Source organism: Centrocercus urophasianus, unplaced genomic scaffold (assembly GCF_019232065.1).
Source record: "Centrocercus urophasianus isolate 14NV4802_14NV808 unplaced genomic scaffold, USGS_Curo_1.0 seq_20, whole genome shotgun sequence".
NCBI classification, from domain to species: Eukaryota; Metazoa; Chordata; class Aves; order Galliformes; family Phasianidae; genus Centrocercus; species Centrocercus urophasianus.
The window spans coordinates 18513347-18539147 of NW_024884756.1; the positions used below are offsets into that span (position 1 = coordinate 18513347).

Here is a 25801-nt window from a genome sequence, read left to right on the forward strand (position 1 = left end):
AGGAGTTAGGTCTGGGATGGATTTGCAAAGGTGAGCAGAAATCAAGAACTGAAGACATCATAGAGGATGAACAGATAATAGACCAAAGAAGAAGAAAAGGGCCATGATACGAGGCTAATGTTCTTGACACTGGACAAATTATAAGTAGCAGCTACAGAATGAGACTGAAGGAAATGTCTACACTAGGGAGAGTTCAGGTAAGGGAAGAAAAACAACTGAAGTAAAAGGAGATGGCAGCCAAGGACTAGAATGGCAGTGATCAAAAGCAGGAATTAAGGCCAGGAACAAAGCTCTTGTTGGTCTGCCAGTTCTCAGTGCATTGTTGCTGTGGACTCTGCGTCGTTCAGTGTAGCTCAGTGGAGTCTTGATCTTGGGGTAAGTCCTCTCCTGATGTCTGTGTTTGCTGTAGGGCAATATGATCACTGTAAGGTGGTGACTCATGGCAGTCAAAAGGTCTTAGTTTTGTTTTGTAAAATTTTTCAAGTATTGCTGTGGTTTAAAAAAAACCAACAAAACACAAGAAACAGCATCATCTAGAAGTAGGAAATGACCCTTCTTTTCCTTTCTCGTTCTTGGAACATGGGTTAGATTGGCAGAAGGTAATTATACATACCAACTGTGTGACAAAAGTGGGTGTCTGATGAACCCAATATCAGTTACTACTGTTTCCTGTTTGTGTTTTTGTGTGGATGTATTTTCAGCTTGCAAATGTTCCCTATCAACAGTAAGGACAGAAAGGTTTCTGCTTCTGGACTTCCCCGTGCAAGATAGACAAGAGTTGCTCCTTGATTTTCAGATATCCTATTAATTTCTTGAAGTTCTGTTTTTCTTCCTTTGTTATCTCAACACTGACAGAATTCACCACAAACAATGGTGTAGATGATTCTTCTGTGTTACTTCCACAGGGGCCTTAACTGGAAGCTGTGTGGATTTGTATGAAAGTGTAGCATAGTGTTTGGCCCTCACAGAAGCCAGCATTTCTTATTTATTCTTTCTTTGCTGCTTTAGAATGGTTATCCCAACTACTGTGGGCTGTACCTAGAACGCAGATGCTGTGTTTTGAATTTCAGGAGTATGAATCGAAATATGCCTAATCTCTTGCAAGGACTTTTACTAACTGCCTAGAGAATATTCTTAAATAATTGTTAGAGAAGACAATATACTGAATAAACGGATTGTTTTTCAGTAGTAATGTGGCAAATTGTGTATTCCTGCTTTGTTTTCTAGTAACTCAGGATGTTCTGGTGACAGGGTACATATGACTCATTATACTCTACAGTCCAATACCCACACTAAAACTGAGGGATCTCTTATTGCAGGCTACCCAAGATGTGAACAGTTATCCTGTGCAAATGGAGCATGTTTTAATGCCAGCCAACGATGTGATGGCAAAGTTGATTGCAGAGATACTTCTGATGAAGCTAATTGCAGTAAGTGCCACATGCAGAGAGATCCTTAACAAATTACCTTTAAAAGAGATATAAAGTATACAATTTAATTTTCTGACAGATTTCTTGTGTGTCTTTTTATTCTGAAATCTCTTTCAGCACATAGATGCACCAGTACACAGTTTCAGTGTGCTAATGGAGAATGTATCCCACAAGCCTTTATGTGTGACCATGATGATGACTGTGGAGACAGGAGTGATGAAAACTCTTGCAGTATGAGGGTTTTTTTTTCTCTTTCTCTAAACAATTTACTGAGAGTTAGTTAAAGTGCACAGAAGAAAACCAAAAGTAAGTTGCTTGGCCATGTGACCATCAGAAGTTTGTTGGATGTTCATATCGATTGCTTAATTGGCAGTTCTCTTTCTGGGAATTTCTTGCTCGTTCCTATATTGTGGTCTGATATCCCAGGATTTTACATCTCCAACTAGCATCATGGTTGTAGAACTGTCAAATGTCTGATCTGTATATTTACAGAGTTCCCCATTGATTCTAGGATCTGAGTTACTTTTTTTCTCCTGTGCTTTTGGAAAGCCACATTGTTGGTTATTTAGTTTCTAGCACAATTTTTTTGAATCCTCCCCACCCCTCTGATATTTTTCTGATGTCTATTTGGCAGTGTTTGTCATTTGAAGTCCCACAGATATTTAGGAACTCTTAGCAGGGAAAGCTTATCACCTTGGAGAGCTTTAGGCATAAATGTTCATGGAGTTTTTTACTCTTTTCTCTGAATACAAGTATCTTTATCTCTAATGTCTTAAGTAGCAACTCCTTTTTAAATCCTCATTCAAAAATACTAGTAACAAGGTGCTGTTCATCTTGTTGCAAAATTAATTGAGAAATTCAGCATTTCTTCTCATTTCTATTAAAAACAAAACAAGAAAAAAGCCTAGCACTCTAGTATTTTAAAATAAAGAGCAAACCAGAACAAAACAGCACTGTTTACGATACATGTAAGTTATGGAACTAGCTCGATTTTACAGGTATAAATGACAGTTTATCTACCAGACAGGACTTCTATTGCTAACCTTTTTGTCACTCAGAGTAGTTTGATTTACTAGTGTTTCTTTCCTTAGCTTATGCAACTTGTAGAGGCAACTTCTTCACTTGTCCAAGTGGCCGCTGCATTCATCAGAGCTGGATATGTGATGGAGATGATGACTGTGAGGATAATGAAGATGAAAGAGGATGTGGTATGTAGTAATGCTTATTGCTAACAATGATATTTTTGGAGGAAGACCTTACCAAGTTACTACTTCGGAGTTTTGACCTGTCAGGATGTTCTGAATCCATTTTCATTCTGTGAAAAACTTTGAATTCCATCTTTACATCCTTTTTTTTTTTTTTTTTTTTTTTTTTAAACTTGTACAACCTTTAGTACATTGTTGTGTATGTGAGAGTTACTGCTGTGTGACACAGATACTGCTGTGTGATACAAAATGTGGTGCAAATTAAATTTAGCATATAGCAAGAGTAGTTTAATCTTGCTTGACTATTGATGTTTTTGTTGACTACTGTAGTCAAAAGGTAAGTTCTCACAAAGAATTGTAAAATGTAAACTTAATAATGAGGAGTGTAGATGCTTTGGGCATCTTTTAGGGAAGAGATTTTTAGGTGTATTTGAAACATACCCCTCAGTTATACTTGTTTCTCTTTTCCACAGAAAGTAATTATCATGAATGTTACCCAGGAGAGTGGGCCTGCCCTGAGTCAGGACATTGCATTCCAATAGGGAAAGTGTGTGATGGAACTGCAGACTGCCCCGCAGGAGAAGATGAAACAAACATCACGGCAGGCAGACATTGCAGTATGTATTAGAATCATAAGTACATAGGAACAGCAGAAACATCAGAATAGATATATTTTTACATTCACATTTTATATATTGAGCAACACAGAAATTTTGTAGTCTATTTTGCACTGTGTTGATTGGGTGGTCTAACAAGGACATACGTGAAATTTCATAGGTGGAAATTTTAATTCCCTCTTCATATTCTGAAGTGCATTCAGGAAGGCATGGAAAAGAGTGCTATATGCCTTTTTAGATAAAATATCTGTGTTTTTCCCTTTTTATAAGCAAGAATGAAAACTGAGCAATGATAGGAACATGGGACTGAAGCAGTGTATTCTGAGCCTTGGTTAAGTCACTTGGATTAGGGTTTTCAAAAATATCTTTTCACCTGGAGTATCTGGTTCTTCAGTTGGTGTTGTTACTGGGTTTTGTCTCCTGGAAACAATGAGCTTGCGTAGTTTTTCTATTAATTTCACTCTTACGAACATTGATTCCCTCTGGGATTCAGGATCCAGGGTATTTTACGTTTTCAATTTCCTCATCATTTTAATAAAACCCAGTACCTTTTGGAATATGAGGACAGGAAAAAAAAACAGGGACTTCAAACTTTGTCATAGAATAGTACCTCTTGCTTTGCTGATTGATGTAATATTCGATGTAGGCTGCAAAATGAAAAGTTTATCAAGATCCGTAAGGAAAAGGAAGATGAAAAGAGTAGGAAGTAGTCAGCAAATGCTTTACAATCGTAATTTCATTACCTATCACTGCTTTTAGTTACAAAGAAAGGGAAGAGTGATTAAGGAATTTTTACCTTCCTTCTTTTGAAAGAAGGACGGAAGAGAAGAAAAGGATAAAGTGTTCTTCCATGGACGAAGTCCAAACAATATATTCTGATATATTGGAGTAGCATGGATAGTCATCTTAATATAATGCAAGAGGTTATTTTTTCAGCATAAAACAGCAAATGGTGAGGTTATGTTTTATGGAACTTTAGACGTCTTTTCTGGTGCATACTTGTTTTAAGAAGCTGTTTCTGAAACTGGAGACTCATCATAGAAAAGGCTATAGCTATGTAACTGTCAATAGGGTAGAACTGTTCTGCCAGTAATAGCTGTAATTGTATTTCTGAACTATTTCATTTCCTTTTTTAGACATATCTCACTGTGCTGCTCTGAGCTGTCAGTATCGCTGTCATTCTTCCCCTTCAGGAGGGATGTGTTATTGCCCTGCGGGATATACAATTAGTAGTAATGACAGTCGTACTTGTATTGGTAAGTGAAATGCAATGTTGCAGATATCTAGTGCCTTCTCATAGCTCATTAGGAAAGCCTGGATTCCAAGAAGCTAAGTTTCAAGAGGATGGATATCCTGACAAATAGAAAATCTCTGAAGTTAGCAAAAGAATAAATAACTCGGTGCAACAGTTGTATGATGACAAAGAAAGAAATCAGAGAGATATTGTGAAGCTCGAATTCAGTAAGACATAGTGAGAGCTTGATGATGTTTAAGAGGATTTACACTTGGGTGTCTGTTTTATTATCAAATTGTGTTAGAAGTCTTTCAGTGATTAGCTGAGGAGAGTTTTTCTGCTCCAGAGGTGTGAAGTGTGAAGTATGCCTAGAAAATCAGGTAATGATGTTGAAAGTTTTTGCAAGTGACAGTGAAAGTGAGATAAGAAGACAGTAGATCATTTTAATTTAAAATGGAAAGAGTGCATATATTTGTGCTATTGAGTGGCTGTAATTCCTATGACATGTTGGTATATGTATTTACATGAAAATAAGGAATTTTTGCAAGAACATAAAGGAATTATTTTGGTGCTACACTTCTGTACCTGCTGTAAATTGGAAGTATAAGTTGCTGGTGGTATATATGATTTATGTCAGCAAACGGAAATACAGTAACTTTAGGATCATGTTGCTTAGCCTAGTTGTATATGCTGAACCAGATTATTTTATAAGTTTTAAACTCAAGCTGTGGTTCTTGTGCTATTAAAAGTATTCTGAGCACGCAGTTTCTCATGAGATTTTTGTACTGTCAAGAATACTGTGTAACCTAGGAATGTATGAGCTGCAGAGGCAGCAGGGTTGCTCTTAGTAGAATGGAGGAATCAATACAATGTCTCCAGGTAAAAAATTTACTTTTTCACTCTTATGTAGAAAATAAGCGAAGGACATGTTTGCAAACCTGGCGTAGTTTTAGTGAGTCTTTTGTTGTTGTACTTGACTACTCTGTAAACTTGGCTGTCTGATTCTAGCTTTGAAATTTTAATCAGTGTATTTTAGTTTGCAGAGATGTAGTCGTGTGTGTAGTGAGAGAAACAGTTGTCATGGGGGAAGAGCCCACAGTCATTAGTGTATACTTCCAGATCTTAGTTTAAATCAGTGTAACTGGTTTATGGCCAAAATAATTGAACTGTAATTTTTAATTTGTCTCCATTTGCTTCTGGCTCATTGTAGACTGATGATTTTAACACATGTGGAAGCTGGAAAGCTACTGACAACATTTTTTTCAGTACCAAAATGTACTATGTAAGAAATACTTCACTTTTACTTATGTGTCAACAAATGTTTAAAAATACAAGTTCCAGTAGGAAGAACATTTGAGATTTAATTTTCTCCCTTTATTTATTCATTTTTGGCCTAATGGTGGAATTCTAGCACTGTAATATACAGGTGCTGCTCATAGGCTTACAAGTGAAGGAGATCTGGCTTTTAATGTCTCAAAACTATTTGTTAAGTAGTATTAGAAATCTTCTGGACTTCAGATAATGACAGATAAAATGAGATTTAGGAAGTTAGGTAGATATTTTACAGTTTTGGAAATAAAAGATTTTGCAGCAATCCTAGTAATTGCTTTTTAGAGCACATCTTGAGAACTTGCTGGGTTGTCCTTGGTGCACATCCTACCTGCATACTATTTTACATGCCAAGAGCTTCTTTCTTTGTTCTTTTTACTGTTCGGTTCTCATGTGCATCCACCTCTTAAATGGAAATCGGACACCTGTGCTGGCAAGTGTCTGACCTAGTAAACATTGCCTTATTAACTTGAGCTCAGTACTACCTTAATATTAACATGCAACTTGCCTTAAATCCATCCAGGTGTGCATGTGTGTACATAATGTACTTGCATCTGTTGCAGCAAGAATACTGTTTAGACGTACTCGTGTTGTGGAAAGTACACAGTGTCATACCTTCACTTCCAGTGATTTTTCCTCTTTGCATGGCAGTTTTTTATTGGGTAGGTCAGTAGGTAGCAAACTCCAGTTTTTCTCTTATCTAGAAGAAGAATATTGAAGATTTATGAAAAAAACATAGAAAATCTTCTTCCATGCCATCGTTTTGCAAACAGATGGAAAGCAAGTAGAGAGGGCAAACTTGAAGCTTCCCAAATGTGATGACATCCCTCTGATACGTAACTTTTTTTTTTTTTAATTACGCCTCATTCACTTAACAGATTTTGATGACTGCAAAATGTGGGGTGTCTGTGACCAACTGTGTGAAGATCGTGTGGGACATCACCAGTGCCACTGCGTGGAAGGTTATTTTCTAGAGCATCATCGACACTGTAGAGCCAACACTTCAGGTTAGTATATAGAAGTGCAAGAGTCTCTTGCTTTTGTTGGACTAGTAGAACTTAAATGGGTTAGTCTGCAAAGCATCACATGAAAATCTGATCTTAACTTTGAACTTAGAGTTTTAAGGTTGAGACAGCATTCAGTACATCATCAGAAGACAACAAGAGACTGTGTTTGCTGGCACCTGTAGGCTTGTGGAGCTGGCTGCCTCTTCTGAGGAGATGAGAGAATAAAGAAGGTGAAGAGAACAGTTCATGAAAAACTAGGGACAATGGCCTGCCTCCTAGAATTAAAGAAAATCTGAATCCCATCATGCAGAAAAAAACTAGAGTTTATACTTTAATTAAAGGAGATAGAAAAATAGAAAAAAGTCTTTAGGATTTATGACACACAGAAATTTTGTCAAAGTCTTACCTGACTGAGTTTTAAAATATACTGCTGCCTGATTTGTTCCAAGGCTGAAAACAAGGGCAAATCAAAGCAGGTAAGAAGTCGCATAGAACCACATACACAGGTTGTAGCCTGAATATCTGTTTAAACCTTTGTGTCTGCTGTGTATGACCTGTATGAATAGATTTCAGTGACTTTTTTCAGATAGCTTGGTCACAGAATAGTCATGTATTTATCACCTCTGCTTTCAGCTGGTGTTGCATCAATTATTTTTTCCAATGGCCGTGATTTACTGATTGGAGATCTTCATGGAAGAAATTTTCGTACTCTGGTACAGTCGCAGAATCGTGGAGTTGCAGTTGGTGTGGACTTCCACTTCTACCTGCATAGGATCTTTTGGACTGATACAGTGCAAGATAAGGTGAGTAGAAATTGCAAGAAGAATAAATTTTTGTGTGTATGGAAGTAGAGAACAGCCAGGGGCAGAATGTGTTGATAGGCTTTCATTTTTGAGAGCAAAATTTGGCTGTACTTTTGTCTTCTGACAAAAAAGCTCCTTGAAAAGTTTTATGTTAATGACTGCATTTTTCAAGCTATACTATTACATTTGACGTATTAAACAAAGAATCCTATTGTATGGGAATGTCTTGAGCAACTTTTAATTTTATTTGAGATGGAGTCCAAAAAACTAATTAAGAGAAATAGTAGACATTCTTTCAAAACTGAACAAAATTTTCTTGGTAATTTTTTGAAACAAGATCATTTTAAATGTAAAAGCTTTGTGCCTTCCAAGATGATAAAAATCAAATTTCTTCATATGCTTCAAATAGCACAGTAATTGAGCTTTGATAACAAATATTGACAGTGTTTGGTGTAATGAGCCAGTGTCTTGTTACATTTTTTTGAGGAGGAAATATTTTAGCTTCAAGGTAGAGAAAATAGAGGCATTAAAAAAAAAAACATGCAAAAAACACAAGTGTCTGGAGATCCTTGAGAAAGTTAGACATCACCCTCATTCGTTCTTCTCCAGGCATATCCTAGAAAAACAAAAAAAAAGATTTAGATCAAGTGTTAAAACTCTAGAATGCCATCCTTGTGTTGACTGCCAATTAGCATAAAGAAGAATTCATGGTCTGCCTCCTGCTGACACCATGTATGGATCGATTTGGTATCACTGTCATCATGAATCTATACTCATAGCTGAAAACTACCATTTCCACTACTGTGCCACATTAGTTCTGTTGGAAAGCAGGCTTCAAGTTGTACAAGAGGAGTTGTGCATGCACCTTTTGGATTGTTCACAATTCTGGCATTACCATTTTCGCTGTGTTGAGATCACGTTCCTGAGATTGCATTGACAGTAGCTGTAATAAGTCAGGGTCAGGTGTGAACTTTCATGAGATGCGAGATTTATCTCATCTCTGTAAAAGTTAAAACACAAGGTAATATGTTTTTTCCCACTGTGTATACTGCACATGGCAAGGACTGTCTTTTTTAGCTACCCATATATAGTTAATCCTAAGTAATTCATTAGGATTAATTAATCTAGTTAAGTCCTAACTAGAATGATCTGAAGAGAACATTGACGTTAAGAATATTATCATGTGATGTGTATTTCCACCTTGATGGCTCATATGGTAAGTATTACTAGGGGATTGTCATTTTTTTTTCTTTTCAAAGATGGACATGAACTAAAACAGGAAACCGTGGCTTGTATGCAGTGCCACCTTTATCTCACTTACCATATTGCTGGCTAACCTGATGCCCTAAGCTCTTCTGTATACAAGATTTACAAAGAGCACTATAGGCTGCTATTGGTTTGCTTGTTAGTATTACGTGATGATGATGTTTCTTGAGCACAATGCTGTTAAAGTTAGGCTTATATGAAATAAAGATAGAAACCTAATTGAATCTTCTCCTTTTTGTCAGGATAGAGAAATTTCCCTTGGTTTCTTCACTTGACAAAATATACTTTCCTTGTCATTTCCCTCTGATAGTTGGTACAGTAGGGGCTCCCCCTCTTGTTTCTGGTCTGTGATGAGAGCTTTGCTAAAGCTTGTTAATTTGTTTCAATTAAATTGGAAATAATAGTTTTTGCTAGATTCCAGGAAAGCCAGGTGCATTTCCCATTTCCCTCATGTATTTTTTTAATCCAGCAACTTGCCATGCAACTTGCTAAAGCAAAAAGCTGTTTTAGCTTGTTCCTTACTTCATTTTGTTGAAATGCTACTTGAAGATCAAGCTTCCTGTAATTTTTGCTTTTTTTTTTTTTTTGAAGAAACAGACAACAATAACAACAAACACACACACATACAAAAAACAAAAAACAAACAACACCCCCCCAAAACCCAAAGCTGGACATAGCTTAGTATGTGTCTTGGTTAATATCTAGTGGCCAGTCTGTACTTGGTGTGATGATAGGTGCCATGTGACTCACAATTAGCAAAGCATAACATTATTGATAATATTTGTATTTTTCAGGTTTTTTCTATTAATATTGATGGCTCTGATTTCCAAGAAGTTTTAAACGTTTCGGTTGACACTCCTGAAAATCTAGCAGTGGATTGGGTTAACAATAAACTGTATGTGGTTGAGACCAGTGTGAACAGAATAGATATGGTTAACTTGGATGGAACAAACCGTATCACTCTTATTGCCGAAAATCTGGGAAATCCTAGAGGAATAGCACTCGATCCAACTGTTGGGTAAGTGCTAAGTGTCAGCTAATGGTGGAAGATACCAGAAATTCCTCTTACTCACGTGAAAAGGTGGAGAACCGACAAACAGCCCAGGCTAGTTATTTTAGAATCTTATCTAAAATGGTTTATACACTTACATTCTATCCTCAACTCTTGTACATGTTACATTATTATGGGAGAGCTGTACGTTGCTTTTGTTCCCAATGCATGGAATCTGTTTTGTTGCAGCCATGAAAACAGGCGGATAGTGGAATGACTTCCAAGACTAGAAGTTATCTGTAAATTCTTGTTAGCATCCACAGACCTCATATTATCTGAAATAAAGCAGTGGGGTAAAGCTGGGGAAACTACTGCCTCCCAGATCAGCGTGCTTCAGTAGCTTGGATTTGTCAGTGATTAATTTCTGGCAGCATGCTTAAGTCTGTATTTTAGGAAGGGTACTCAGTAATTCTGAGTTGTTTTGGGTGAAAGTATATTTTTTTCTGGATTTGTTGTGTAAAAGAAAATGCATGTCAGTTCTTGGGCAGAAATTATGAAGTGTGTTTTTACTATATGCCAAGTGTGAGTTAAGCTGACCTGAAAGAGTGCTGGATTTAAATGATGTCATAGTTTCTAAATTCTGTGTACATTCTTTTTGTATGTGTGTGTAAAATCTAAAGGAAACACGGGACTTTATTTTTTCTTTATAGTTACTTATTTTTCTCTGACTGGGATAGTCTGTCTGGTGATCCTAAAGTGGAAAGAGCCTTCATGGATGGCACAAACCGTCAGGATTTGATAAAAACAAAATTAGGCTGGCCTGCTGGAATAACACTGGATATTGTATCAAAAAGGCTATACTGGGTTGACAGCCGATTTGATTACATTGAGACTGTAACTTATGATGGGCTTCAAAGGTAAGAGAAATATTACCCCTTGGAGGTTACGGATACATGGATTATTTTCTAGCTAGTTATAAGTATTCCAGTGTCTAACAAAAAGTGATTCATAAACGGTGTAAATTACAATAATGACTGTGACATTCCTTGATACCTGTGGTATCGTACTAGTTGAAAATCCATAATTACTCTGTCATTCTTTGTTCAGTTTCTACACTGAATGCCTGTTACGCTTTTTTTACAATGTACACTTTTATAGCCAATCACTACTAGTATGCATTTTTGTGTCTGCTTTTTATTTTTGAATACTCTACATTGTCTTAGATCATCATCCTTTACATCTTTTTTATAAATGAATTTATTTAAACTATTAATCTATAAAGCACTACTTTGTTTAATGGGTATTAAGTCCTGTGGATTTTTTTCTTTTTACACTTGATAAATTTTTGCTGTCAGAAATTAAAATTCATCACTCACCCTACTGTGATGTGAGGGAAACTATCACAGCATGCAAGAAAGGAGACTTTCTGTTGTTATGGGGCTGTGAGTGTAGTGTTTAGAAGCCTGCTTATCTCTGCATTTGTGATTGGTCTCTGTTACTCAATCACAAGAAAAACTTGTTTACTTTCAACATACCTCTTACACTGTGACTTGAAAAACAGTTCTCTGCTTCATTGGCAAGTTTATTACTCAGTGTATTCCTTTACTTGGAAAACTGTAAAAATAATGCTGATATCTTTGATCTCCTTAATCTGTATTTTTCAAGGTTGTTTTTGCGATTCTGTAAAAAAGCATATCTGCAGACAATGTTAAAGTATGGTTTACTCTCTACATGATCACATCTCTTGTGCCTGCAGCGTGAACTTAAATCATCCCGAAAGCTGTTGGAATAGAACTGTAGAATTCACATGATTTGTAGACCTTCCTACAAGACTACACAAAAATTATATCAGTGTTACTGTTATGTGTTACTTGAGGACTTTAATGTCTTTCTTATCTCCTGGTGTTTATCCAGAAAAATACTGTCAGAATTTCTTGTGTAGAATATGTATGACTTGTTAGCATTTGATTTTCTTTTGCTTTGCATAGGTACCTAGTTCGGGTCCCTTTTCCATGTATCTCTTTTTCTTTTATTTTATTTATTTTTTTTAATGCAGTCCATGGATTTTTTTTTTGGGGGCGGCGCGGGCGCGCAGGGGTGGACATGTATTTTTTACATTCAAGGCTTCTTGAATATATTAATGTTACAGAGATCTTTAATTTCCTCTATTTGTTTTTTTTCTGTAATTTTCTCTCAGTTATTTTGATTACTTTTTTTTATTCACTATGTTTTCTTAGAAATCATTTTTTATTTGTTTTTTGCTTACACATCCTGTATATTTAACTTAATCTCTTAGTTCATTTGGTCTTTTTGGTTTGTACTTAGGCTGCTTTGATGTCTGTAGAAGCAAAAGCTGGATTATAAATGAATAATCCTGTGCCTTTTAGTCTGTTAATAAAATATATTTTCTATATAGTATTTTGTAATTAATTAAAGAAAATCTTTATAACAGGAGAACAATAGCTCATGGAGGCTCGCTGATTCCTCATCCATATGGAATTACTTTATTTGAACACAATGTTTATTTCACTGATTGGACAAAAATGGCAGTGGTGAAAGCTAATAAGTTTTCAGAATCGAACCCCCAAGTGATCTACCAGTCTTCACTGAGACCGTATGGAGTGACAGTTTATCATGCTGCCAGACAGCCATACGGTAAGACAAGAATTTAAGAATTATCTTATGAAAAGTTGCTAAAAATAATGAAAGACTTCCATTTTGAGACAAAGAGCTAATGATTGTGGAACATACATTTTTAGGATTGGACTCTTCTATACAGGACTTTCATTGAGCTGCTCTTGATTATGATGAGTCAAATGCAACATTTTAAAGTGAGGATTACAAAATGTGTTGGTATTTGGTGGAATCAAACTTGTGCTTGAACAGTTTTGGCATTTGGGACTTCTCTTCCTAAACAGTGCAGTGAGGGTACAGTTGGAAAAGGCTACGAATATGAATGAATTTTGTGAGCTATAATTATGAAGTAGATCTCTGTGGAGAATTATCACCTTGATGATGCCCTCCATGCTGTGCATTGAACATTTCTGTACAGAATTGAATACCTTGAGTGCTGGTTAGCTGTGATAGGAATTCAGTGCACTCCAGGGTGGAGCTTGTGTTGTACAATTTCAAAGTATTGTAATTCCTATGAAGTCCGTATGTTTTATTGTGGATGATTAAAAAGTCTTTTTAAAATCATTATTTTGATTTTTCAGTACAGTAAAAAAATATACCAGATGAAGTTACAGTCCTGTACATATTATTTTTCAGTGAGAAATCCTTGTGGAAACAACAATGGAGGATGTGAACAGATCTGTGTTCTCAGTCACAAAACAGATAATGATGGACTAGGTTATCGCTGTAGATGTATACTGGGCTTTGATCTACACATAGATGGACGGCATTGTGTTGGTAAGAAGGGGCTACGTGATTGTTGGAAATAGCAGTGTTCCATTAACTCCAGAGATATTTATAGAACCTGTTCCTTCTCTTCAATAGCAACGTGATTTCGGTATGCCAAGGACTTTGTGTTTTTCTGCTACAACTCTTGTTAACAACTTCAAATGTATGATGCTGAGGTTCATTTCAAGCCATAACAACTTAAGCTCACCACTTTCTGTGAGCATTTTAAGAGAGTTTGATATGGAATGTGTATAGAAAGCAGTATGATTAAGCTCTTAGCCCTAAAGTCAAGCATGGACACTTGGAGATTTTACATGATTTGAATGTGGGATCTACATAACTAAAGTATTGTACGGGAAAAGTTGTTCTTCTCCCTTTATGGCAAGAGATTCAGAGTTGGGGTTGTGAGCTTCCATCAGCAAACTGCTGCTCTCTGGATTACTTGTTACTGGGATGTTTACTGTTGGGAGTTATTGGCAAATTAAGCCATGTATCTTTATCCACTGCTGTTTAATCATGTAGTTATGCCTCTTGCTACTCAGATATGGCCTGACTATATGGTGATTCCACAGAACCCGAACATTTTATTTATATATGTGATTATAAAGAGATTAGCATGAGAGATTTCTGTATCCATAGGGATTTTTTTTTAAAGGTGTATTAGGACCACAGTAACAAGGCAGAAAAAAGACCTGGGTACATCACTTAATATTCTATGTTGAGTTTCTTCTATTCATTTTTTTAAAGTCTGTATGTATTTAAATTTATATTTTCTTATTCTTTCTTTCTTCAATTTCTATGATATTAGTGTTGTGAAAGGAAAATAAAGTTTTAATTAATTAATGCTCAATTTTCTTTCCCTGTAAATAAGTAAAGACTGTGTCTTTTCTTCTCTTTTGCAGCTGTGCAGCAGTTTCTGCTATTTTCATCCCAGCTAGCAGTGCGGGGAGTCCCATTCAATCTTTCTACCCAAGAAGATGTGATCATACCTGTAACAGGAAGCCCTTCATATTTTGTTGGAATTGACTTCTGGGCTCAAGAAGACACCATTTTTTTTTCAGACACAAGTAGAGACATGATCTATAAACAGAAAACTGATGGTTCAGGTGAGAATCATTCTTAAGAAATACAGAGTAATTGTGATACGGAGAGTACTATGTATATCCCTAAAAAGCCACACAAAAAAATTCATTTGTGACATATACAGAAAAATCTGCATCATCTCAGTAATCTGAAAAATGTTTGTCAAATATTGGTTCAACTCATGTTAAGCTCATAAAAGCAGTAAAAAATTGCCTTCAGTAATTTAACAGATTTGGTGAGTGTGCTTGCGAATGAACAGTTTTTAGCACTCGTCACAACTTGCATTTGTCATCCTCAGACTATTACATCTTTTTATAGTATAAGACTTAGTTTCTCTTTTCTATTTTCCTATCTGAAGAGCAAGATGTTTGTCATAAAATTGCAGTAGAAAAAAGGAACTTTACTGTTATGAGATTTTGGGAGTCCTTTTTGTGATAGTGTGAAGACTATTTCTATCAAAGTTTTAATAAAGATCGAGTGCGTAAGTCAGCATATAGCCTCCTGAACTAGCATGATGCCTTGGATCAGAGTAATGGTAATTGCAGCTCACCGTCTGTTTGTTGACTAAGATGTAACTTGGGGACCAAACAATGCCATGTCTTTACGTTTCTTCTCTTTTGGATTTGTGTTCCTGAAGCATATGCTTCCTTAACCTGGAACAAAGGGCACCCCTAAGGGCGTTATACAGGTAGCACAGAAGCAGCATTTTTACCAGGGAAACCATTATTTTTGTGAATAGAATAATACTTTTGGGTTATTCCTTCCGATCTTGAATGTGTACAGTGATTGTATCTATTGTGAATTCTAGGAAGAGAAATTCTGACGGCTAATAGAGTGGAAAGTGTTGAAGACTTGGCCTTTGACTGGATCTCAAAGAATCTATACTGGACAGACCCTCGATACAGAAGCATAAGTGTAATGAGGCTTGCAGATAAATCTAGAAGAGCTATTGTTCAGAATTTAAATAATCCTCGATCAATAGTTGTTCATCCTGTCATTGGGTAAATAGTCCTTGATTCTGTCTTGAAATTACGTGAACGAGCTAATTTTTTTGTTCACTGCATCTCAGTTACTTAACACTAGCCTTAAGTCTTTGACTGTATGCCTAAGTCAAAAGGATCAGGAGCAAAGTCTTTGTAATGTTCTCGTGTACTTGCAAGTATTACCTGAAGAATGCACTTTTGCTTGATTCTTCCTCCTTGTAAATTAGTTAAATGAAATCCATAACAGTTTTAGCTGAGTATCATGTTGAGAGGCACAAATAACTTAAGATCATTTTGGAAATCATTGTACACAGGGTAAATATTGTCAGTTCCACTAGTGACTGAGGAGAGGGGGAGGCCATGGCAAAATACGTGGGTTTTCTGAAGTATGGGGAAGGTAGGTTCTTAAGTGTGTGGGCTTATGTGTATTCTGGTGTATACTTTCAGGTATATATTCTGGACGGATTGGTTCCGTCCTGCTAAAATTATGAGGGCCTGGAGTGATGGATCACATGGCTTACCAATTGTGAATACAACTCTAGGCTGGCCTAACGGCTTAGCCATTGACTGGAGGTAAGGACAGTACAGTTGTGTCGAGTTATGAGTGCTGGCACTGCCTTGCTGAAGATGTTTTTCTTCCAACTGTATAAAAACCTGTAAAATGCAAGGTTTTCTCAGACGACACCCCTTTTCCTCCACTGTATCATCTCGACTGATTTAGGATTATTATTGAATGTTAGTACTTCATAATAAATATCATGTCATTTGAAGAGATAAAACATTTTCATTATTTCTAGTTCTCTAAGACTGTATTGGGTGGATGCCTTTTTTGATAAAATTGAGCATAGCACCTTTGATGGACTGGACAGACGAACTCTTGAACGTATTGCTCAGATGACTCATCCATTTGGCCTTACTATTTTTGGAGGTAAGTCTGGCATTGAAAAATACTACCTGTTAATATCACAAAATGCTGTTCATGTGATGATATGTGAGTATGTGAGATAAAACAAGTGTTTTTTGCAATATTGTGTTTTGACTAGATATCTAACTCAGTCAGGTGAGCTAACTCTTAGTGCAACAAAACAGGTAATTATAGCTTTCAAATTGGGATGCTTCTCTAGAGGTGAATAGCAATTTCAGGATTTTATTAATTATATGTAGAGTTCATTGGATTCATGGTGTGTGCAAAGAAGAATGACAGCATCTGACCCCATTGGATATTGTGCAAAAACCTCTTCAGAATATTCTAACCCCTTCAAAAAAAAAGTCTTAATTATTTTAAAAACTGTCCTAGAATTTGAAATATCACTAGAGTCTGTTATATCTTATATTAAGCAATATCTAAGAGGGTTTTTTTTGTTTTTCCTAAGTTATATCTGTCTGTAACTGTAACTTCACTTTTGCTGTGAATGATGGAAGTCAGTCTTTTTCAGGAAATAATTATGAAAAAATACTACATTTACATGAAATGCCTTGCAGTTCTATCTTATGATGCTTGATATTTTATGTCATTTTGCACTGTAACTATTGTTTGTTAAATGTCTTTCAAAACAGGCTATGCCTATTTCACTGACTGGAGACTTGGTGGAATAGTTCGAGTGAGAAAGTCTGATGGAGGAGAAATGACTATTATTAGGAGGGGCATTAGTAACATTATGCATGTTAAAGCATATGATGCACATTCCCAAATAGGTGAGCTCGTTGTACAGGTGGAAGATATGAAATACAGAGTAAGAGAAGATATTTTGGGACATTAATTCAAGATGTTTCATTCTCAATTTTAAAATGGCTTTCTTAGTCACAACTGTGATGTGTGAGAGAGACAGCACAGACACATACAGTCTCAGGTTCTACATTTGAGTGACTTGTGACTGCATATGGTTTTTCTCCACTGTATCTGTTTCTTTATTTAATAATCTTGACAAATGGAATTTTTATTTCACTGTATCTTGCATTACCTTATCACCAATTCCAGTCTTGTGTTTATCTTTACCCAGTAGAGGTTTTAGTTAATCGGAACTACTTACTTTGAAGGATTGGATAAACTAATTAAACTAAATTAAATTATATGAATTAAAATACTATTCTTAAAGTAATCACTGTGCGTAAGTCTTTTTTTCTTCTTTTTATTCATCAAATATATGCAGTTATATGATCTAAAATAAGGATTTGATATTATAGTTATCTTGGTAAAACACCCAGTGTGCTTATCAAAGCTCACGCTAAGGTTCACTACCTATGTGGCCTCCAAACACTGGATCAGGTATGCTAGTCTTGCTGAGACAAAAGTCCAAATTTACTGTAGAGTATTTATTTGCAGATATTTGCCAAAAAATAGCAGAAATCTTTGACAAAATTGTATAAGGTGTTTTTGGTATTCTTTAACACTTGTGTCATTGAAGACTGTATGGAATGAAGGGCTTATTTTTGACTAACTACTGCTTATCGGTACTTCACCTTATTTGGCATTGTAAGCAGAATCAGATTTTGCTACAGGATCTTTTTTTTTTTTTTTTAAATTCTTTTGCAGTTACTCTGCGCTTTTAATAGTTTCCAAGCTGTTATCAATAGTGTACACATATGTCTTCTCTATCACTCTTTAAGGCTCTAACTACTGTAACAGAGGAACAAATCCCAATGGAGATTGCAGCCATTTCTGCTTCCCAGTACCAAATTTTCAGAGAGTTTGTGGTTGTCCATATGGCATGAAACTGGCTTCAAATCAACTGACGTGTGTTGAAGATCCATCTAATGAGCCACCAACTTTGCAGTGTGGCTCATACTCGTTTTCCTGCAACAATGGAAGATGTGTGCCTCGTTACTATCAGTGTGATGGCATTGACGATTGCCATGATAACAGTGATGAACAAAACTGTGGTTCTTTAAGTAAGTGCTCCCTGTAATTTACTATCAGTATTTGGTGATTTTATTTCTGAAAGTTTGATGTGTCAGTCTGATTTCCTTGGAATAAAATCTGATTTTTTTAGTGTTCTATTTGTGGATAAATCCTGAGACCAATTTGGAGGATAAGTTACTTTGAAAGTAACAGGATAACTCATAGGGAATTCAACACCAGACAGTTGAAGATGCACGAAAATATTAACGTCTAACTGGATTCAGCATTCATTTAAAGAGTGACAAAGATGTCTCTTCTAAAGAAAAAGTCTACATTTATTCTTAGTTTTTTGTAAATTTGAGAGACGTTGAAATATCACTTTCTTGTTTTATTTTAATACCTGGAGAAGGACAAAAGGTCTTAATAAAGTTTAAGGCATTTAAAAAGAGCACCATAAGAAAAATAACAAAACCACGTGCATTGCCTAGCCTACTTCTGAGATTAAAGCAGTGCCTTTATTTCATTTAATAGCTGAATTAAACAGATTTTTTTCAGATTTTCATTATGTTTGGGCACTTCTGAACTGTTTGTTAGATCTTCTTTTTCACAGTGAAATGAGTTAAAAGTTAAATGAATTAATTTCCTGCTTTTACTGTAAAACGACCTAAAAAAAATGAAGTTACTTTGTTGATCAAGTGAAATGGAGAAAACAAATTAATATCTGTATTTCTTAAAATACTGAAGAGTTCTTGGCTCTTGTGGCATGTTTGGTGCCCCTTTAGAGTTAATTCTTTTAAATTACATACAAGAGAACAGCATGTAAGAATTAAATGTGCCCCTTAATGCACAGAAGTAACAAGTATGAGTAAGTTATAAAACCTATTTCTTATTAGTAGGATATTGTAGAATAAATCTGTTTTGGGAAAAGAAGGTATGAAACAGATGGTTACTTGAATGATTTTTCTTGCTTTCTTTTTAGATCGATGTGAAGTCTTAGTAATTTATAGCTTTTATTCATGCAGCTTAAAAAAAAAGCTTACAAGAATTTAGTTTGCTTTTGCAACAGTTTTGCAGCATGACTGACACTTTCATTTTAAGCAATGTGCGTTGTAGAATGTGATGTGTAATTTAGATATTCTGTAAGCATAGTAAATATTTAAATATATTTAACATGCTGGCAGGGAAGGTACATCTTGGAGATCATTATAAGTGTTCTCTTTTATTTTTTTGTTTAGACAATACTTGTTCCTCATCAGCTTTCACCTGTGCCAGTGGACAGTGTATTCCAAGTCGGTGGCATTGTGATAAACATAATGACTGTTTTGATGGCAGCGATGAATTGCGTTGTCCCACACAAGGACCCACATCATGCCCTGAGACCCTGTTTACATGTGACAATAATAGATGTATTCCTAGGATCTGGCTGTGTGATACTGATAACGACTGTGGTGATGGGTCCGATGAAAAGAATTGCAGTGAGTATCTGAACTGTCTTTTTAAAACAAACAAACAAACAGTGAACATCTGTGTATGTCTATATGCACAAGTCTAAAAATGAGAAATGAAATTAGGAAGAAAGATCTAGTATCTAAGTGGGATTCATGTTTTTCAGTAAGATGTTGAAAACTCACCTACTTCGAGCTACCAGAGCCATGTAGAATGAAGAAAAATAATTAAAAAGCAGTAAGACGGTGCAGCTGTGAGAGTTGTATTCATGGTGCTGCATAATGTTACCCACTACAACTTACAGCAAAAAGCATCTATATCTCACACATTCAAAATACATACTTAATGAGCAGTTTCAGTAATGACTGATGGTGTGGTCAACTGATTTAATGTTGATGTTTTTGTCCAGAAATATCTGTAATTACTTTGCGGTGAAGTAAGACAGTTTCTCTATATACTTCAATTTGCATTATTTCTCACTAATTGGAATGGACTGTTTCTTTTGCATGAGACACAGTCTACATATGAATAAATAATTTCTTGATGTTAATGTAGCAGTGCTTGTCATTTGGATGTTTACTAGCTGCTTCATTGCAGACTGCAATTTAGAGATATTGTTTGTATGCTGTCCCTGTATTATGCTGATTTCAGATGAGAGAAAATAAACAAGGCTGTGATTACTGTCATTCTTAACAGCTTTCACAGGTACTTGTGAGCCCAGGCAGTTTCAGTGTCCAGACCATCGCTGTATTGACCCATACTATGTCTGTGATGGGGACAAAGACTGTGTAGATGGTGCTGATGAGCATGACTGCAGTAAGTGCAATCTTTGTTTGTTCCACCCCTTTATTGTTTCTCACTGTTGTGCCCCGAAGGGTATTTGGTGACCTCATATTATGAGCTCTAGGATAGCAGATAGGCGCAATAAACCTATCCATAAATTAGCTCTGTTAATGATACTTGTTTTAGTATTTATTGTAAGCTCTTTGATCTTTTGGGTGGTTTCAGAGGGCTGAAATCTAAGTTTTCTGTAGATTTCAAAGTCATTTTCTGTATCACATAGAAATAGCAGTCTTCAGTGGGACTTGGACTTCTGGTGCCATAGCTGCCTTGTGCACCTGTAGAAAAATATGGCTCAGTCTAGCTCTGAAAATAAAGTAACTAACTTTTTTCCTTTTTTAGTATACAATTGCAGTGGCACAGAGTTTAAATGTGTAAGTGGAGACCAGTGTATCAGTTCTTACTACCAATGTGATGGTGTTTTTGACTGTAATGATCACTCAGACGAGACCGATTGCCGTAAGTATAGGGATTTATTAGGTGATGCTGTGCAAAATTTTATCTCCTGTGTCAGATAATTTGAAATACAGTCATTCAAACTTGAAAATTATTACTTAGATAAACTTGCTTGTAAATACTTCTTGTGAGCCAAAATTTCACACACGGTAGATTTCAGCTTAAGAGTAGCTTTCTAGCAGAGTGGTGCCTGCATCCCATTTGTCTCTCAAGTTTTGTTTAATTTGGCACCATAAGGTTTAAAAGTAAGGCTTAAAAGTCTGTTCAGCTAGGAAGCTGGAAACTTTTGCTCTGTGAGAGTCATATTAAATTTTTTTCCCTTGAGATATTATTTACATTTAAGTTAGTATTTTTCAATATGAGATGGTGAGAACTTATTTCAGAGAGTAATTTCATCTTGTGTTGGGTATGCTCATAGATGTCAGTATACATAGATAGCAATGTGTGCTTGTTTAAAGCATGACCATATATTGCTTTATTCACTGTATTATAAAGTAGGAGCTAATTTGTCCAAATTCTGGAATGTCATGTATATTGAATGACTGTGATTCTATGGCCCGATTTAAAAGCAACAGAGCTTTTTATAGTGTTGTAATTACTTCGGCAAGACAAGAACTGAAAACAGTAGCTCTTCATCTCATTTCTGAACTTTTGAATGTCACTGTTTTAGCTACAAGACCACCAGGAATGTGCCACCAGGATGAATTCCAGTGCCAATCAGATGGCAATTGTGTTCCTGCTAGCTGGGAATGTGATGGCCATCTTGACTGTGCAGATGGCTCAGATGAACATCACAGATGTCCTGCCAGGACCTGTCCTCCATCCCTTTTCCGCTGTGACAATGGCAACTGTGTCTACCGAGCATGGATCTGTGATGGTGATAATGACTGCAGGGATATGAGTGATGAGAGAGATTGTCCTACGCAACCCTTTCGGTGTCCCAGCTGGCAGTGGCAATGTCCCGGCCATAGTATCTGTGTGAATCTGAGCAAAGTTTGTGATAATTCTGCTGATTGTCCTAATGGAGCAGATGAATCCCCACTGTGCAGTAAGTTACTGTTCAAGCATCTACAAGAACCTACAGTGTGCTGTGACTACAGGCATAAAATGCTGAGTATCCACAGAACAGCTGTGTTATATTCAGCATGTGTTGTTATTGTAGCAACATTTCTAGCAGAAATTGTAAGCTTAGTGTAATTAAAGCACTAATTATGAAGTGGAACTTCCTTGCAGTGAAGGGAGACTAAGGTGAACTCATTAACTATATCCAATCTTATGCTCTGAATTATATGCTGAATTTCACTGACTACAGTGGCTTTTGTGTAACTATATTGGAATGAGGTTTGTTTTCTCAAACAGATTCACTAAAGAAGGGTATGCCTTACATTCAGATTAAACACGATTCAGTCTTTAATACTTTCTTTTAAATTTCTAATTTCAAAAATCACGAAAAAAATCTAAAAGTTAATCTGTAGCTAGCTATTTGTAGCTATTTGTATTTGTGTTGATTATTATTTGATTTAATCGTAACCTTTTTCTTTCTTCCCTTCCTTCTTTCCTTTCTTTCTTTAATCAATGCACATTCTCAGATGAACCCCAGCCAGGTATGATTATACGTGATTTTAAATTTTTGTGTATTAACAAGATTTTAGTGCTGGAGTTGTACAGCAAATATTTTGTATAATCTAGGTATTTTTGAAAACATTGTTGCAAGTGAATTCTGGGACTCGGTGGTAAATGCTGTGTTATCTGCCTTCATATGCATTGTGTATGTTGTATTTTGCATAAGAGCCTCAACCTGGTCTCAAATGCATAACTGATAATTGTGCAGCATGTTTTAACAGCAATTTCAGGCTGGTACAATGCAACAGCAAAGTAATAAATCTAGCATAGAGAGCTTTTGTTAACTATATGCTTATTTCTTTTCCCAACCCCATTTTAGATCAGGAGAGCTGCTCTGATAATAATGCAGGCTGCACTCATGAATGTATTCAAGGACCCTTTGGAGCTCAGTGTACTTGTCCTGTTGGATACCAGCTCGCAAATGATTCTAAGACCTGTGAAGATATTAATGAATGTGACCCTCCAGGCTTTTGTAGTCAGCACTGTTACAATGAGAGAGGATCTTTTCGATGTTACTGTGATGAAGGATACATTCTGGAAACCAATGGGAGGATTTGTAAAGTGGCAGGTGAGAAATACTGGTGTCAGCCTTAAAAATGGCAGCGGTGCTGGAAAGTGTCTGGTTTTTTTTTTCATTTTCATACTGTTATCTTTTGAAAGAGGAGATGCAACAGCCACGGACAGTCATTCATAGCAGATTATCCTGAGTATTAAAACAGCCACTCGGGGTTAATTGGAAAGTATTATTTTGTTGAAATACAATATTTAGATTAACATCCTGGGTTATTAAATCCACAGTGGTAAAAAAAAAAAAAATAATAATATATTCTGGAGAAAAGCAGTGCCAGGCATCTCTAAATCATAAGTTAAAATCTGCTCTTTTATGAAGTTCACTGCATTGAGAGTGTTTATAACCCAGTCTTTTCATGAGGGTTTAATGTCTGTGTTATGGTCTTAATTCTGGAGAGCAAGGAAGACTGAGCCAGCCCAGTTCTCTGTTGTTCTGTATCTCTTACATAGTGTGCTAAAGGAACCATAAACCCATTGTTACCATAAGGTTCCTGGTTTAGGGGTATCCTCAGGTTCTGCAGTCTGAGAAGGATAACTTGTGGGACAGAGACCTTTGCAGTTTCAATCAGGTTTGGGAGTTGAAAGTGACTCCGAGGGAAGTAAGTTCTGGCTCAGCTGCAAACTAAAAAACCAAGGTCCCAGTGTGAGACTGAAAGGAGAGTGTGTTGGAATAAACGATGGAGGAAGAATAAAAGAAAGCCAGAGTAGATCACAAGGTGTCAGGATAGACAGAATAGATACGATAAAATATATTTGCCTGGGAGTTGATTTTGAATTTGCCCTTTCAACCCATGCATCTAGATATAATTACTTTGATGCTGTAAAACCATGTCTAATTACTCAATTACTCATTGTTACTTGTCTAACAGAGTTACTGTTGGATAGCTAAGTGGTTTGTTTAAATTTCTTTTTCTTTAACAGAGTCTGGGAATCTTCTTTTGCTAGTGGCAAGTCGTAACCAAATTGTTGTGGACAACATCACCTCTCAGTCACACAGTATCTATTCTCTCATTAGGGATGGGAGGAATATTGTGGCTATTGATTTTGATTCAATCTCAGATCGTATCTTTTGGTCTGATACAACACAGGATAAAATTTGGAGTGCTTACCAAAATGGGACTGACCAAAAAATAGTAAGTTTCACTGAGTTTCACTTGTCTCTTCACTGTTGAAAGAAAATGAAGACGTTGTATCTCCACTTAAGGGAAGAGGCAAACCCCTAGTATTAATAAGGGAGATAGGCTAAGTGAAACAACTCAGTAGATGCTAAGCTAATGTTTCCTATACCTTTTTGAAAAAGGAACCTGAATGTTTTAGGGAAGCTTTGTAACACTAGACTATACACTGATTTTCCCCATAGTAAGTGCATACTTCTTCCGTACGGCTGAAGTTAGTAAGAGTGGGTATATGCCTAGTAAGCACTCTGAGGCTCATTCTGTATAAAAGGCCTAGAAAATAGTTGAAATTTGGTTACCTGTTTTCTGTATTTACAGAGGAATAAAGTGTGAGAAGTGATAACAATTAGTTTTTTTTCTCTCTCTCTGTCTCTCTCTTGTTTTGTTTTGTTTTGTTTTAATTTCTGTTGTTAAACAGGTGTTTGACAGTGGTGTCACCGTGACTGAAAGTATAGCAGTAGATTGGGTAGGACGCAATCTTTACTGGACAGACTTTGTTCTGGAAACAATTGAAGTCTCTAAAATGGATGGGAGCCACAGGACTGTGCTGATTAGTGAAAATGTAACAAACCCAAGGGGACTAGTGTTAGATCCCAGAATTGAGTAAGATTTTTTTATTTTGTTTTGAGAAGATACATATTTTATGATAACAATATTCAAACCTGAGATATGCCCAAATGATATTGTAATTATAAGTGACAAGTGGAAGAGAAAACTGAAAATACAGTTTTTAAATGATGTGTTTAGAGTGTTCATTTTATATTTAGTTTCAAATGATCATTATTTGTAATGTGTTAATCTGATTTGCTCTAACAAGATATTTGCCTTCCTCAGAAAGAGATCTTCTTCCTAGGTACAAACTTTAAATTTAAAAGTTTGGTATATCATTAGTCAGTGGTGTGCCACAAATATGTGTATGTTCAGCATAAGGTGGTATGCCTCCCTATTTCTACCTGACAAAGGACAGGTTCCCTTGTACCCCCAAATGAAAAATAATTGCCATCATGTGTTAATGTCATCACAAAAAATACCTTCCTGTTTTGAGAAGCGGCAGAGTAAGTGAAATTTTCTAATTTGAACTGTTCGTGTGCAGACTTCTGTTTTACGAACTCTCCAGTGTCTTGAGCTCTGCTTACTGCCAACCACGTAGCGCTCTTCAGTTATAGCTCTGGTAGCACGATCAATGTGCCTGTGAAAGCACAAGCCTGCATCAAGTTAGTATTTAGGAAACGGAATCGCCTTGCAGTCAACATATGTAGTCAACAGTAATGATGACGGAGTTTTTACTGTTCTTTTTTACAAAATAAAATAGCTCAGAAGCATTCAAAAGTTTTTACATCAGAAATGATGGTAATGTCATGAATAAACATATTGCTGATATGAGTGATTTCAGTATCATTGGTTAGGACATTTCTTAAACATCTTTCTGGCTAATTAAGCTTCATAGGCAGCTTGCTTTTTTCTTTTTCTTTTTTTTTTCTTTTTTTTTTCTTCAGATTGGT

The 25801-nt window shown here is 36.1% G+C and overlaps 1 protein-coding gene across 1 annotated transcript in view; it reads left to right on the plus strand.

Annotated features, from left to right (window-relative positions):
• LRP2 (LDL receptor related protein 2) overlaps positions 1-25801 on the plus strand; it is a 109379-nt gene that overhangs the window by 26250 nt on the left and 57328 nt on the right. The window contains exons 5-28 of the mRNA XM_042822612.1: positions 1320-1430; positions 1548-1661; positions 2522-2638; positions 3109-3252; positions 4389-4508; positions 6694-6822; positions 7456-7625; positions 9686-9909; positions 10593-10799; positions 12335-12537; positions 13153-13293; positions 14187-14390; positions 15176-15368; positions 15798-15923; positions 16148-16278; positions 16908-17045; positions 17958-18239; positions 19425-19664; positions 20332-20451; positions 20818-20934; positions 21602-21979; positions 22874-23122; positions 24046-24257; positions 24718-24902. Of these exons, the coding sequence (XP_042678546.1) occupies positions 1320-1430; positions 1548-1661; positions 2522-2638; positions 3109-3252; positions 4389-4508; positions 6694-6822; positions 7456-7625; positions 9686-9909; positions 10593-10799; positions 12335-12537; positions 13153-13293; positions 14187-14390; positions 15176-15368; positions 15798-15923; positions 16148-16278; positions 16908-17045; positions 17958-18239; positions 19425-19664; positions 20332-20451; positions 20818-20934; positions 21602-21979; positions 22874-23122; positions 24046-24257; positions 24718-24902 (4255 nt within the window). The remainder of the gene's footprint in view (positions 1-1319; positions 1431-1547; positions 1662-2521; positions 2639-3108; positions 3253-4388; positions 4509-6693; positions 6823-7455; positions 7626-9685; positions 9910-10592; positions 10800-12334; positions 12538-13152; positions 13294-14186; positions 14391-15175; positions 15369-15797; positions 15924-16147; positions 16279-16907; positions 17046-17957; positions 18240-19424; positions 19665-20331; positions 20452-20817; positions 20935-21601; positions 21980-22873; positions 23123-24045; positions 24258-24717; positions 24903-25801) is intronic.